Source organism: Phyllosticta citriasiana, assembly GCF_038021145.1.
Source record: "Phyllosticta citriasiana strain CBS 120426 chromosome Unknown IWZ02scaffold_4, whole genome shotgun sequence".
NCBI lineage: Eukaryota > Fungi > Ascomycota > Dothideomycetes > Botryosphaeriales > Phyllostictaceae > Phyllosticta > Phyllosticta citriasiana.
Genome location: NW_027117281.1, coordinates 1,115,684 through 1,127,615, shown reverse-complemented (window position 1 = coordinate 1,127,615; position 11,932 = coordinate 1,115,684). Strand labels below are relative to the sequence as shown.

General features: G+C 55.5%; 4 protein-coding genes across 4 annotated transcripts; 2 read left to right on the top strand and 2 right to left on the bottom strand.

Moving 5' to 3' along the window:
• Window positions 1-1,020: 1,020 nt before the first annotated feature.
• Window positions 1,021-3,117, top strand: IWZ02DRAFT_374361 (riboflavin kinase-domain-containing protein; the record flags this gene model as incomplete). The annotated part of the gene is made up of 3 exons (XM_066764753.1): window positions 1,021-1,137; window positions 2,356-2,470; window positions 2,702-3,117. The coding sequence occupies 3 exons, from the start codon at window positions 1,021-1,023 to the stop codon at window positions 3,115-3,117; spliced, it is 648 nt and encodes a 215-aa protein (XP_066624599.1).
• A 2,181-nt stretch (window positions 3,118-5,298) lies between these two features.
• IWZ02DRAFT_207768 (uncharacterized protein) lies at window positions 5,299-7,792 on the bottom strand. Its single transcript, XM_066762662.1, has 3 exons — window positions 7,349-7,792; window positions 5,401-7,292; window positions 5,299-5,347 (listed from the first exon to the last, which is right to left on the bottom strand). Exons 1-3 carry the CDS (start codon window positions 7,584-7,586, stop codon window positions 5,327-5,329), a joined length of 2,151 nt encoding a protein of 716 aa, XP_066624598.1. The 5' UTR covers window positions 7,587-7,792; the 3' UTR covers window positions 5,299-5,326.
• IWZ02DRAFT_207737 (uncharacterized protein) lies at window positions 7,346-8,530 on the top strand. The gene has a single exon (XM_066762661.1). It carries the CDS (start codon window positions 7,711-7,713, stop codon window positions 8,416-8,418), a length of 708 nt encoding a protein of 235 aa, XP_066624597.1. The 5' UTR covers window positions 7,346-7,710; the 3' UTR covers window positions 8,419-8,530.
• A 958-nt stretch (window positions 8,531-9,488) lies between these two features.
• On the bottom strand, window positions 9,489-11,916 carry IWZ02DRAFT_446736 (bicyclomycin resistance protein). Its single transcript, XM_066767245.1, has 11 exons — window positions 11,537-11,916; window positions 11,410-11,478; window positions 10,831-11,116; window positions 10,464-10,764; window positions 10,370-10,395; window positions 10,307-10,319; window positions 10,200-10,233; window positions 10,088-10,133; window positions 9,936-10,032; window positions 9,760-9,817; window positions 9,489-9,683 (listed from the first exon to the last, which is right to left on the bottom strand). The coding sequence occupies exons 1-11, from the start codon at window positions 11,611-11,613 to the stop codon at window positions 9,617-9,619; spliced, it is 1,074 nt and encodes a 357-aa protein (XP_066624596.1). The 5' UTR covers window positions 11,614-11,916; the 3' UTR covers window positions 9,489-9,616.
• Window positions 11,917-11,932: the final 16 nt, after the last annotated feature.

Below are 11,932 nucleotides of genomic sequence, written 5' to 3'. Positions count from 1 at the left end.
CCGCTTCCGTCTTCCAAGACACCTTGGAAGCCTGATATGCCCAAAAGCCAAACAAACTGGGCAGCATGGCCATGAGGACAAGTGGACAATGTCACCACAATGGAGCATTGTACATTGTGACTTCTCAGACATCTTCACCGCCACTCGATTCAAGGACATCAGTGTCTATCATACGATTTGGCTGCCAACGTATCCACGCTACAACAGCCGCCATAGTCGCACCTGTGAACGTGATTTGTTTTTCCTGTCCGCCCTCGGCCGCAACGTTGGTCTCATCTCCAGGTCGCCAGATCTACGATTTGCAAGCCACGAGTGGCACCTTGACGGCAGATCCAGGCCTTCCATGGCGCTGCAGTCAAACGACGCCTCCGGCGTTGACACATGTAAGGACTCCTGCCTCATGATCGAGCAGACATCCACGGAAAATGCGCCAAAGGACATGACAGGCTCCACCGCCCCCTCGACGACAGATGCGCCGTGATGATGAAAGGTTTTCTGAAACGAGCATGGCATGCATGACTGGACGACGATGGAGGGTAAAGTCGAAAGAGAGAAACATTATAGTGAGGCGCAGGAACAGCGAGTGGCTCTCGAAGACGAGGCCTGCGCGCGAGCGTAGCATTGCATATTTGAGTGGGTGCTTGCACGACTTAGGAGGTGCAAAATCGAAAGCCACTTCAACTTGACTATTGGAGCCCGACGCGCACACGCTCATGCTGCCTCAGCGACCAACATGAAAGGCCATCATGAGGACTGTGGGCAAGGTTGAGGCGCAATTCCATGCGGTCAGACGCAAGGGAGTGGTGAGAAGGAGGTCGAAGGTGTTAGAGGGCGCTAGGCCCGAACGGGAGGCTAGCGCACAGACGAAACTTGGACTGGCATCGCGTCGTCATTCAACACCATTACTCAGCAATTACCCATTCGCCATCCCGCTCCACCACCACCATAACGCCCGTTTCTTGCTCCCCATTCTCAGCCCTTCAATTTTTACAAGCGCTTCAAAATAGACTCAATTCCACCATGGCATCTCCGAGAGGTCCTCGCGAACCCATCGCCGGCCCGGACATTCCCGAGCCCCCGTTTCCGCTCTATCTCAGCGGCAAAGTTATCAAAGGCTTCGGCCGGGGCAGCAAAGAGGTACGTTACGAACGCCGGCCGCGTGGGCACTTTGTTGCACCTGCCTACGCGTGTCCGGCCTCTTCTTCAAGCATCCAATCCCACGTCTCCCTCCCCTCTTTTCCCTTGCGCTGGTATCAGAGCGGCGCCCAGCAAAGGCTGACCTGCCTCGCGCAACCACCCCTCTGCTGCTTCAATGTCACCACTGCTGCTGCTGCTACTGCTTCTCCCACGCTGTCATCCTGCACGTTCCCGTCTGCGGTTCATTGGCGCTGCCTTGCAACGAAATTTGCCGTGGCAAGAAACGGACTCTCATGACATGCACACCGCCCCTGTTCTTTGCTGTTTCATTTTTGCAGTCATTTCTTTTTTTTTTTTTTTTTTTTTTTCCTCTTTTCCAGTCACTTCCAGAACAACACTCTCGGCACTCAGACTATCGTTTCGCCTTGCTACTCCCCAGCGGCTGCGGCCATGCGGCGGCACGTGGGGCTGCGGCTGCACGCAAGCAAGCTGGGCTACGCTACGCTTCGCTCGCCGTATGTCCGTCCTGGCATTGCGCAACAACACTACGGCGGCACACGGAGCCGCCAGTGCTCGTGTCGCACAGTCTCCCAGCCGGCTGGGGCTGGAGTGGGTGGACTACTATTTCGGGTCTGAGCAGCAGCTGGCGGTCTTGCGACAGCTCTGGGGAGAATCCTGTCAGACCAGAGCACTGGCGTGTGCTCCAAGGTTGCACATGATTCCTTCTTCAGCTGCTGAGTGCTGTTGTCAGTTGGATGGGTAGAGATCCGCGCGACTGGGCTGACCAGGGACGCATTGACGGATGCTGGTGCTTGCTCTAGCCCTGTGGCTGTTGATGCTGCCGCTGCTGCTGCCGCCGCTGCCACAGCCTTGTGCTGCGCTGCCAGTACCTCAGTCTCGCCCACTATTTTTTTCTTGGGCCCAACAACAAGACTCAGTGTCGTCACCCGCCTCGTGTGTTGTGTTCCCCGTCTTCACATTTACGACAATTTCCACCAATTCTCCATTTTTCCATTGCTTCCCTCTTTTCCTATGTGCGGCTTCTCAATTTATCCTCTCCGCGTCACATCTTTTTTTCATTTCTAGCCCTACCGAGATCTGAAACACACCTCCACGATCCAATACACTCCGATCCAAAAAAGAAAGCAAATCCCCAATGCACCCTTTCAGAATTACCACAACAGGACTAGGCTGACGGCGATCTTATCCCCCCTCCAGCTCGGCATACCCACTGCGAACATACCCATTGAAGGTCTCAGCGTAGGCGGCCACTCGGACCTCGAGTCCGGCGTCTACTATGGATGGGCGGGGCTGGACTTCCACGACAGCAGCAGTAGCAGCAACTCGGCCAACGGCGACGGCGGCGTGCGGACAGCGTCTGCGGACTCGGACCGCGGCGATCATTCTGGCGCCCAGCAACAGCAGCAGAGCAAGGACAACTCGGCCGCCACGCTCGCAGACCGCGTCAAGAATGCCGGAGGCAAAGTAGCTGGCGCGGTGGGCTCGGCGCTGTTTGGCGGCAGCGGCGGCGAGACGACGGAAAGCAGCAGCAACGGTAGCAAAGAAACGACGACAGCATCAACAACAACAACAACAACAACAACAGACGTCAAAATCCTCACCAACGGCTCCAGCGCCAGCTCCTCCACACCCACCAAAAACATCTACCCCATGGCCATGAGCATCGGCTGGAACCCCTTCTACAAGAACACGGTGCGCAGCGTCGAAGTGCACATCATGCACGCCTTCGCGCGCGACTTCTACGGCTCGCACCTCAACCTGGTCGTGCTGGGCTTCATCCGGCCCGAGCTCGACTACGTGTCCAAGGAGGCCCTCATCGACGACATTCGCACCGACATTGACGTCGCGCTGCGCAGCCTGGCCCGTCCCGCCTATGCTGCTCTCAAGAAGGACCCGTATCTGTTGGATTTCCCCAAGGATGAGCATGGGAATGTTTTGAAGGATGATGTGGCGAAGTGAGTGGCTTCTTGGATGGATGGATGGATGGATGGGTTGGAGGACCAAGGTCATGGGTGTCTTTTTTCTCGTCTCCTTCATTCACTCGCTAGCGGCGGACGGGCGGGCTTCTCTTCTGATAGATGGATAAAATTGCGCGGTGCAGTTGCCTCAGCGAGGTACCATGGTTCTCCAAGCAGGCTGTTTGTTAAATGAGCTTTTTGGCAGTAAGCAAGCGAGCGAGCGAGCGAGTAACTCGACATGTTCCTAAGCAATTCAAAAGCCTCGCTGTTCACAAGACGAACCGCCTTCGTTGCATGCAAACGAAGAGTCTGGCTCACTGTTGCAGCCAAACAACACACACACATCGGGCGACTGTTGCCGCAACTGAATCGAGAAGAGATGAAAATCACCACGCCCGACTTGACCACATCACCAATTTCGCTCACGTACAAAGCACCAAAAGCTTCACTCGGAAGATTTGATTTAATTTACTTTCGTTGGAAAGGGGGCAGGCTCTCGAAAGCAACCACCACACCATGCCTACCAGGGATATATGGATCAAAAAGCGGCAAAGGCCAGAAAAGGAAAAAAGAGAACCCCAGCCAAATAACAAGAGCTCGAGCAACAAGAACGAACAAAAAAAAAAAAAAAAAAAAAGCAATTATGTAGCCTCCCCGTTAAGGTCGTGTACGTTGGTAGTAGTAAGTCAATCCTTACTTGCTTGGCTCTTCTTCTTCCTTTGCGGGAAAGAAACATGGCCCCGACAATCTAAACGCGTGCGTGCGTGCATTCGTCCTGAATGAACTCTCTTGTCTCCAAACAGCCACGACTCCGGTGCAGTAGTAGTGATCTGGTCGCCAACCCCCCCGTTTTCAACATCTAGACCGGTGGCAGGCAGGCAGGCAGTCGTCGTACGCGGGGCACGAGAGCACGCCCCACCCACCCATGCACCTTTCCCTTTCGACCTCTCTCTCCTTTGGTGTTGTATTATATCCATCGCTGGTGTAAATCCGTGATTGCTCTGTGCCCATCCATCTTTCACATGAGGAGATCAGAAAAGGAAACCAAGAACAAAAAAACAGAAGTTGCAACAAAACAGGAGAAGACCCCGGCCTGGGGTGGTATATCCAATATGAATCCAGGACGGGAGGGGGGTATGCGAAAGGAAAACAAACAGTGGTAAAAGATCCCACCCAAAAGACAACAAGGGCTGGTGTGAACAGTAACCAGCAGAAGCAGCAGCATGAGCAGCAACAAGCGAGAAAAGTAGACAGCCGTGTAACTCGTGTGACCATCGCTCCGTTTGGCGCCATGTAACCACAAGGACCTGCTGCTGGTGACGGTCGCAGCAGCAGCAGCAGCAGCAGCACCGCTCGCTCGGTCTGATGCCTCGTTGCTCATCATCGCGACATGTGACTTTCTGGAGGTGCATACGCGAAGGTTGCTCGACAGAAGGTTTGTGGAAGGGGCCAAGGCCAGCCCTAAAGGCCTCTTGCTGGAGGGACAGCGGGCAGACCTGGCTGGCTGCGACGACCCGGCGCGTGCTGCTGTCGCTGAGCGCCCATTACGTGACTCGAATACGAACAGAGGGACAATGACTTTTGCCACCCACCACGTGCCGGGTAAGACTTTTAACCGTGCCCAAACAGAGAACAAAAACTCCTGTTCCCAAGAGACAAATGACGCGGACAAGATTGGTGGAAAAACACCGACGAAATTACTCGACCCTGCTACTCCATGACACGGCAGGAGTCTGTTGTGAGCGTAGCAGCCTCGAGCCTGCTGGGACGTATGACCATGTGCCGGTTGTCTGCAGAGAGGAGCGGGGAGGAGCAGCAGCGCCAATGATGATCATAATTCAGACGCGATGAGCCGCCAAAAGCAAGCTGCCGACGTGACAAGTTGCGGCCACAACATTCTGGATTGCATACTAAGCAAGCTTAGAACATGCGCAGAATTGGAGTCTCCGACCCCGCCGAGAGCCGCGTCGGCCGCGCAAGCAAATTTCCATGCTCGGTTTCGTTTTCAAAACTCGCGATGAAAACGCAGGCTTGTTTTGCTTCCGATGAGCTCCGACTTGCAATGCGGGGTACCGAAGCTCTGCTTGGCTCTGGTGTGGGCTTGTCTGGCGTTTCGGGCAAAATCGGAACCACGGAGGGCGAGGGGGCGAGTTGAGTCGACGTCGAAAGTAAGTTGACACCGGCGCTGCAACGCTTTACTTTGTGTGGTGCTAGTATAATATTGGCAGGAACTAGAAGATGGAATGTGAGCTGGGAGCGTATGACCCGGAAAGAGGGGACTTACATTGAGGACTATCAGCATTGGCACTTCAAACACATCGCGCTTAACGCTCCAGCAAAACATGCAGTCGATCAACCCGTCGTCTTCTTTTGGTCTGCTCGCTCCAGTGCCTGCGCTTTCAAGTTTGATCGTGTTTCCATTAATGAATCGGTTTCCATGGTTGCCGTCATGGTTTTCCTTGTTGTGACTCTCTTCCGACTTGATGTTCATCCCTTCGAGACTAGACAAATCATCCTTTGTGCGGTACCGGACTAGCTTACAATGTCGGAAGGCTGCAGTGCGCGGCGCTACAAAAGCAAGTTTGGCAAAATCTTCGTAGAACTGACATGTTGAATTATCATTCAAAAGTTCGGCGAGGTAGACGGGTTGCGGCTTTTCCACGTCGCGAGGAGTGTTGACACCTGCTCCAGTGCGATTCCCAGAAGCGACCCCCGAGTTCATCGCACTGCCACTTGTTCCGCCAGTGTTGATATTGAGGTTGGGTTCATGGCCGAGTAAGACGTCCTTGCGCCAGCCAGTCAACATGCTAAACTCTTGAGAGACAGCGGCGACTTGACCCGTTCGTCGGCAAATTATGGTGGGCAGAGAGATGAGGTTGATGATCTCTTCGTATTGATACAGAGTCCGCTGAAAGCTCTTCTCCATGAAGATCAGGTCATCTGTGTTGAGCGTGCTGGTGCAGGCGATGAACGAGGGGCGAATCGACGATAGTGCTCGATGAATCCTTGACCGTTTAGCTATCGAGAAGCGCTCTTTGAGAAGAGCACTAAGTCCGTGGAAACCTTCGGCGTAAGGATAGGGGCTTGTCACCGAGTCGTAGATCTCGCTGGGGTCGCGTCGGCGTTTTCGATTGGCAATGTTCTGTTGGGCCTGCTGTTGCGGCTGTGGTCGCTGGCTTTGGGCCTGTTGCTGCTGACGGCTGTACATCTGTTGGCCATGTTTTCTTTGGTGTTCTTGCTGCTGGTTGTTGTAAAAGGCAGGTGACAGTGGCTCGTAGCCAGGCATTCCATCTTGGACGGAGCTTGGACTTGCGCTCGTCATGCTTCCTGGACCGGCTCCAACGGCATAAGCCAATGGCATGCTGCTCCCGTCTCGACCGAGTGTGCTGTCCAGAGTGACGGACGCAGGGGTGTTGTTGGGCGTTTGAATTTGAGCAGCGCTGCCATTTCTTGATTGCGCGTTCTGCCAATCCGCCGAGGACATGCTTTCGTTGAAGCCGAAACCTCCTGTCATGGGCAGATTCTCTGCTGAACCGGAAGCACTCACAGGTCCACTGTAGATGCTTGCGGCCTGGTTCAAGGGGTTGTTTATGCTCTCTGGCGGAGTTTCTGCTGCGCCAGAAGACATGTGCCCAAGCATCCCAAATTCGAGAGCACCGTAATGGTTTCCAAAGTTGAGGCTGGCCAAGTCGAAGTTGAATAGGGCTGGATCGCTAGGGTCGAATGCAATGTCTCCGAGATTTTGCATGCCTGGAGGATTTGGTTGCTGGCTTTGCGGCATCCCGCCCATGTTTTGCACGGGAGGAATTTGCTGATTTGAATTCTGGCCGTACTGAGGCGATATTGGCGACTGCTGATTGTTGAAGGAGTTGATGACATTTGCGTCTTGCATGGGCGGCAACATTTGCCCCTGGCTGGAATTAGGGTAAACGCTGTAGGCGGCTTGCTGGGTTGGCGGATAGTAATTATTCGCTTGGTTCATGCTCGCGGCGGCATTGGGGCCGGTGGGGGCTCCATGTTGGCCATTGTTGGCGAGATGCGGGTAGTGGCCACCGACTCCGGGCATGAGGGCTTCGGGTGGGGCATCGTGTAGGTACTTTGCCTTCTTTCGAACACCGTCGTGGCAAGCGTCTTGAAGGCCGCGCTTGATACACCTCTGACATGGTCGTTCATCGCCTGTTGACCGTCAGCAATTCAGACGACAAAGAAAGCAGCACAATTCGAGGACATACCGCAGGTAAGATGAGCCCTCTGACAGGCAAAGCAGGCTCGGCGCGCCTTCTTGCGGCGAGGTCTGAGAGGGTCTTTGGCATTGGAGGAAGGCTTTGTTACTGTGGAATTGGAGGTTGGCTGTGCAGGCGAGGCATCGCTCGAGGCGCGTTGGTCCTTGGAGTCGGCCATTTCGCTGCCGTCCTGATCACCGCTGTATTCCGGTGAGGGAGATGCATCTTCGGCGTCTGGGGTGGCCATAATATCCCTTCCTGCGAAAGAGTACTGGGCAGGCCAGTCGGCAGCCCACCCCCCTCAAGGCACGGATGTCTGGTTCTGAGCTACGGCTGCTGTAGACCCACGTTTACGCTGCGCGTATCCGCCAATGTTGCCTCGGCGGCCCCTCCCAACGCACTGGATCAACCAATCTGCACGGGTCCCGCAGCTGGCAATGAACCTCCCAGTTGGGTGTTTCGAATATTCGATCACGCGTGCCCTAAGCACTCGCGAGAGTGAGCTGCTGTGCCACCACCCGCAGCAGCAGCAAATCGTTCAGCTGGCGCTTCTGCGGTTCGGCGCAGTGTCTACAGCGTACGAAGGAGGGCTCCCAGCTGGGCGGGTACCGAGGGCTGTCGCCACGTCGGGCGTGGACCAATCGAGTCGGCGAATGCGGTCAATCCGGTACGCAGGAATCAAGCAATTCTGGAGTTGCACAGGGCCGGGGTTTGGGCAGAGATCGAGGGGTCCTTCTGGTCATGATTGTGATCACGACTGGGCAGAGCGCATGGCGGCGACGAGGAGTGCAGGACGAGGGAGAGCGGCGGCGGCGGAGAGAACGGGCTGCTTGGTGCGCCCCGGCAGGTACACGCAGGAGCGCGGGCTGGCTGGGAGGCTTTGGGGATTTGGAAATGGCCGATGCAGGCAACGCTGTCGTGGGACTCGAGAAACCCTGTTTACGAGAGGGAGGGTGTGCAGCAGGCGCAGCAGCTGCGAGGTGCGAGGTGTGAGGTGTGAGAGCAAAAGTGCGTCTCCGGTGCCGCAGCTGCGAAGTGCGGTGAAGCTGGACCGGGGAGAAGGCGAAGAAGCTATGTAGGTAGGCTTGGTGCTGAGAGAAGCAGGGGAAGCAGAGTAAGGTACCTAGTCGGTAGTGCAGTCGGTGGATTGCGTCTGTGGTCGCGATGATGGGGGAGGAGGATAGGGAATCGCGTGCCCGTCGAGTCGAGTCAACTTCACTTGGTTTTACCGCTGCGCCGCTGTGGTTGGCCGTCGACACCCCGCTTTAGGCCGCGGCTTAGGGACCGGGGTCTCCATTACCGTACCGTATTATAACTGCTGACTCATGCGACACCATGCCTCCAATGTCTGTGCCATCCCATCCGCCGGTCCAGGTCGACGACGTCTGTGTCGTCGTCAATGTCGATTTTGTTTTTTCTCATGATCTACACACGCCCGTCGCAAACTCGTCATCTACAGTACAACCCTCGTGCTCGCCACGATCAACCACCCCTGTGTACCCGTGATCGACTTGGTCCCCGCTCAACTCAGGACCTGCTCGCCTACCTTACGACCTGACCATCTGAGACTGCTGCTCCCTGTCTCAAGACATGGTCCCTGTTCTGTCCCTTGCCTTGGTCGCGCGGATCCATCCGCCTATCGCCTCTTTCTCTTTTGCTTTTGATCCCTCTGGTTCATTGTCCGCTGTATGTACCTACCCGACATCCATGTTCTCCCTCATCGCCGCCCCAGGTTCGTCTACCCTCCTGCAAATCACCACGGCCTCGCCTATCTACAAGATTCGCTCTGTACGCTATCTCGGTCCTCTGCGAAATTTCCGGTTGGCACCATGTTCCTGAACCTTGCCGAGAGACTGAGAGACGGCGCTCCTCTCCCGTCCGCGGCCCACGTTGCGCTAGGACGGTGCCTCTGTTGCACCAAACAACACGATCTATGTGTCGCCACGGCCTCATGCGCTTCGCAAAACGTGCTGACAAGTCGTGTCACGTGGCGACCATTACCAGAACCAGAGGCGAGACTGACTGACTGACTGACCATGGAAAGTCAAGCGGCAGTATTAGACTCGCTAGCTACGCACCTTCGCCTCGTCTGGACCATGCTGTGTGACCCCCACTATATATAGCCGCGTGAGCCAGGACGCACAGGCGCAGCAGCAGCAGCAGCAGCAGCAGCGGACGGGAGCAGTGCATAGGTACCATATCTGCCGGCAACCAGCAACCACCCCTCCACCACTACACCGCTGCACCTCACCTCCTCTTTGCATTTCCCCATTCAGTCTACGCTGACGCAAAGCGGCTGTTTCCCCTGAGCCTCTTGCCGTACCGATAGAAAAAGTAAGGAAACCTGCTCCGGGTTACAAGACCTGTTAGCCGAGTCCTTTACCATACTGTTGGGATATGCATAATGCGGAGAGTCTTACGGCGCCATGGCCAGGGCCAGAAAGGCAAGCATCGAAGTCGCCCACTGGTAGCCCAAATCTGTAAAGTGTCAAGCGCTTACGTCAGTGACCGCTCTTTTGACGCCCCCCCCCCCCCCCCCCCCCCCCTCCCCCGGAGGCCTGTCGACATCATCCTGCTTGTCTCAGCGCGTACTTACTGTTGTACATTTGCACTCCGAACAGCGGGAACGCCGCGGCGAAGCTCGACCGAGCGAAGCTATTTGCCGCCAATGCACTTGCTGCATACAATGGGTACTGCGCTGCGTCAGCAATTGCCAAATATGACAATCAAACACTGCAATCCACTCACACAGTCGACGAGGAACGTGAATACCCCTGAGTATACCCAGATCACGCTACCAAGAAACATCAGCCACGTCGGTCGTCCTAACAATTGCTGCTGCTGACGGCGCTTCTCTTACCCGATGCCAAAAAAGGTTGAAAAGATTATTGGAACTGCAAAAGTCAGAACACATTTTCCCCTGGATACGAGACGCACGGAGGAGCCCCGTCCGGTGCGATTACGTACCTATCCAGTGGACCTGCAGGGACAAATGTTAGCTGCGCTCGAGACATGATGGATCCAACTTACACTGCTATACGTTGTCCAGGCAAACCCTATTGTTGAGTAACAAAGTCAGCCCCAGCTATACAGTGGAAACCAAACTCAAATCGTCTCCACCTACCAAAGAGCGCAACAGGCACCACAATCGCTCCACAAATGGTCGGCGGCAAACGATACTCAGGCTCCGATCCACCAGGCTCGCCCCCTTGCTCCTCTCGTTGGCGCACGAGCCGCGCATAGTTCCTCCGCCACAGGGGATCACTCATTATGCCCAGAACCATGCCGACAAACAAGCCCAGGAATGCCAGGCCCACCTGCGACAGGGAGAAGCCGTGGTTGTTCTCGAAGACCAGGGGGAATGCTCCGAAAAAGAGATACAGGATGCCTAGCAGGATCGCGGAGAGTATGTCCAAGCTCAGACACTGGGAATAGCATCAGTCAGCCTGGGCGTGTATAAGCGAGCGCAGAAAGTGGCTTGTTTTGCCCACCATGGGTTCGAAGATAAGGAGCTGGAAGGGTCTAATGCAAGACCACAGCACCGTCTTTGGAATTGATTTGTCCATTTGCTCAATCGGAGCGATCCAAGCGTCATTGCCCGTCTCTTGTCGGAGTTTACGAGCCTTGCGGCGGAGCAACGCAGGGTGATACGTCTCGGGCACAAACAGTGTGATCAGGCACAACTGCACCCCAATCCAGATCAACATGACATAGAAGGTCCACCGGAAGTTGCTGTACTGGTTGATGAATCCTCCAACCAGCGGTCCCAGCTCAGGCCTTAGGCACATGCGTTAGCAAGCAACGTTCTCAGCCGCAAATTTGATCGTCCATCATCTGGAAGAAGGCTGACCGAGCACTGACAAAGCTTGGTCCTCCCTTGGTCCCCCTTGGCACGACGGACTTGTACGTCGCAGCTTACAACCGCAAGAGCGTCTGCACTCACGGGGCTTGACCTTATAGAGCAAGTCTTGCCAGAAGACCGGCCTCGTGGTCCAGCCCCGCCGACGGCACTGATTGCTCGAGCCTTGCAGATCATGGGGAACGTGTAGGAGTCCGGGGAGAATGCTTACCCAATGAATGGCGAGGCCGTGTAAATCATCATGGGCGCCGACAGCTCGTGCCTCGCGAAACAATCGCCTCTGTGTGGCATTCGTATCAGAAGGATTTTCACCTCAATGGCATCAAAATATGACTTACACTGTCCCACCAGCTACCGATAGGAAGGCACTCCCTGAGAAGCCGTCGAGAAACCGCGATACCAATATAGTAGCCATGTTCGGGGCTACAGCGCTAGGGATGACCCATATTAAGAAGAAGGTATACGAGCCCAGATAGACCGCCCGTCGGCCATAGAACTGACGCGCTATTAGCAAATAGACGTCTTGACCGGAAGCAGGTGCGGCGGTCAGCGCGACTGCGTCGTCGTACGTACTTCAGATAGGGGGCTGAGGATCATAGGCCCTACACCAAGGCCGGCTACAAATAGTGACAGGCCTAGCGTGGCCACCTCGCGTGATGTGTGGAACCTCTGCTCGAGATGCTGGTAAGTGCTGGTGTATAGCGACGACGTGGCTGCGCTGGAGACATGGTCGT

Bases quoted from the DNA above. Each gene is read 5' to 3' on its own strand.
- IWZ02DRAFT_207768 (XM_066762662.1), bottom strand. From the start codon at position 7,586: ATGGCCACCCCAGACGCCGAAGATGCATCTCCCTCACCGGAATACAGC. The intron at 7,293-7,348 runs GTATGTCCTCGA...GACGGTCAACAG, and splicing joins GAGGGCTCATCTTACCTGCG to GCGATGAACGACCATGTCAG. The intron at 5,348-5,400 runs GTAAGTCCCCTC...TCCATCTTCTAG, and splicing joins CAATGCTGATAGTCCTCAAT to TTCCTGCCAATATTATACTA.
- IWZ02DRAFT_207737 (XM_066762661.1), top strand. From the start codon at position 7,711: ATGTTGCCTCGGCGGCCCCTCCCAACGCACTGGATCAACCAATCTGCA.
- IWZ02DRAFT_446736 (XM_066767245.1), bottom strand. From the start codon at position 11,613: ATGGCTACTATATTGGTATCGCGGTTTCTCGACGGCTTCTCAGGGAGT. The intron at 11,479-11,536 runs GTAAGTCATATT...AATGCCACACAG, and splicing joins TCGGTAGCTGGTGGGACAGT to AGGCGATTGTTTCGCGAGGC. The intron at 9,684-9,759 runs GTAAGACTCTCC...AACCCGGAGCAG, and splicing joins CTGGCCCTGGCCATGGCGCC to GTTTCCTTACTTTTTCTATC.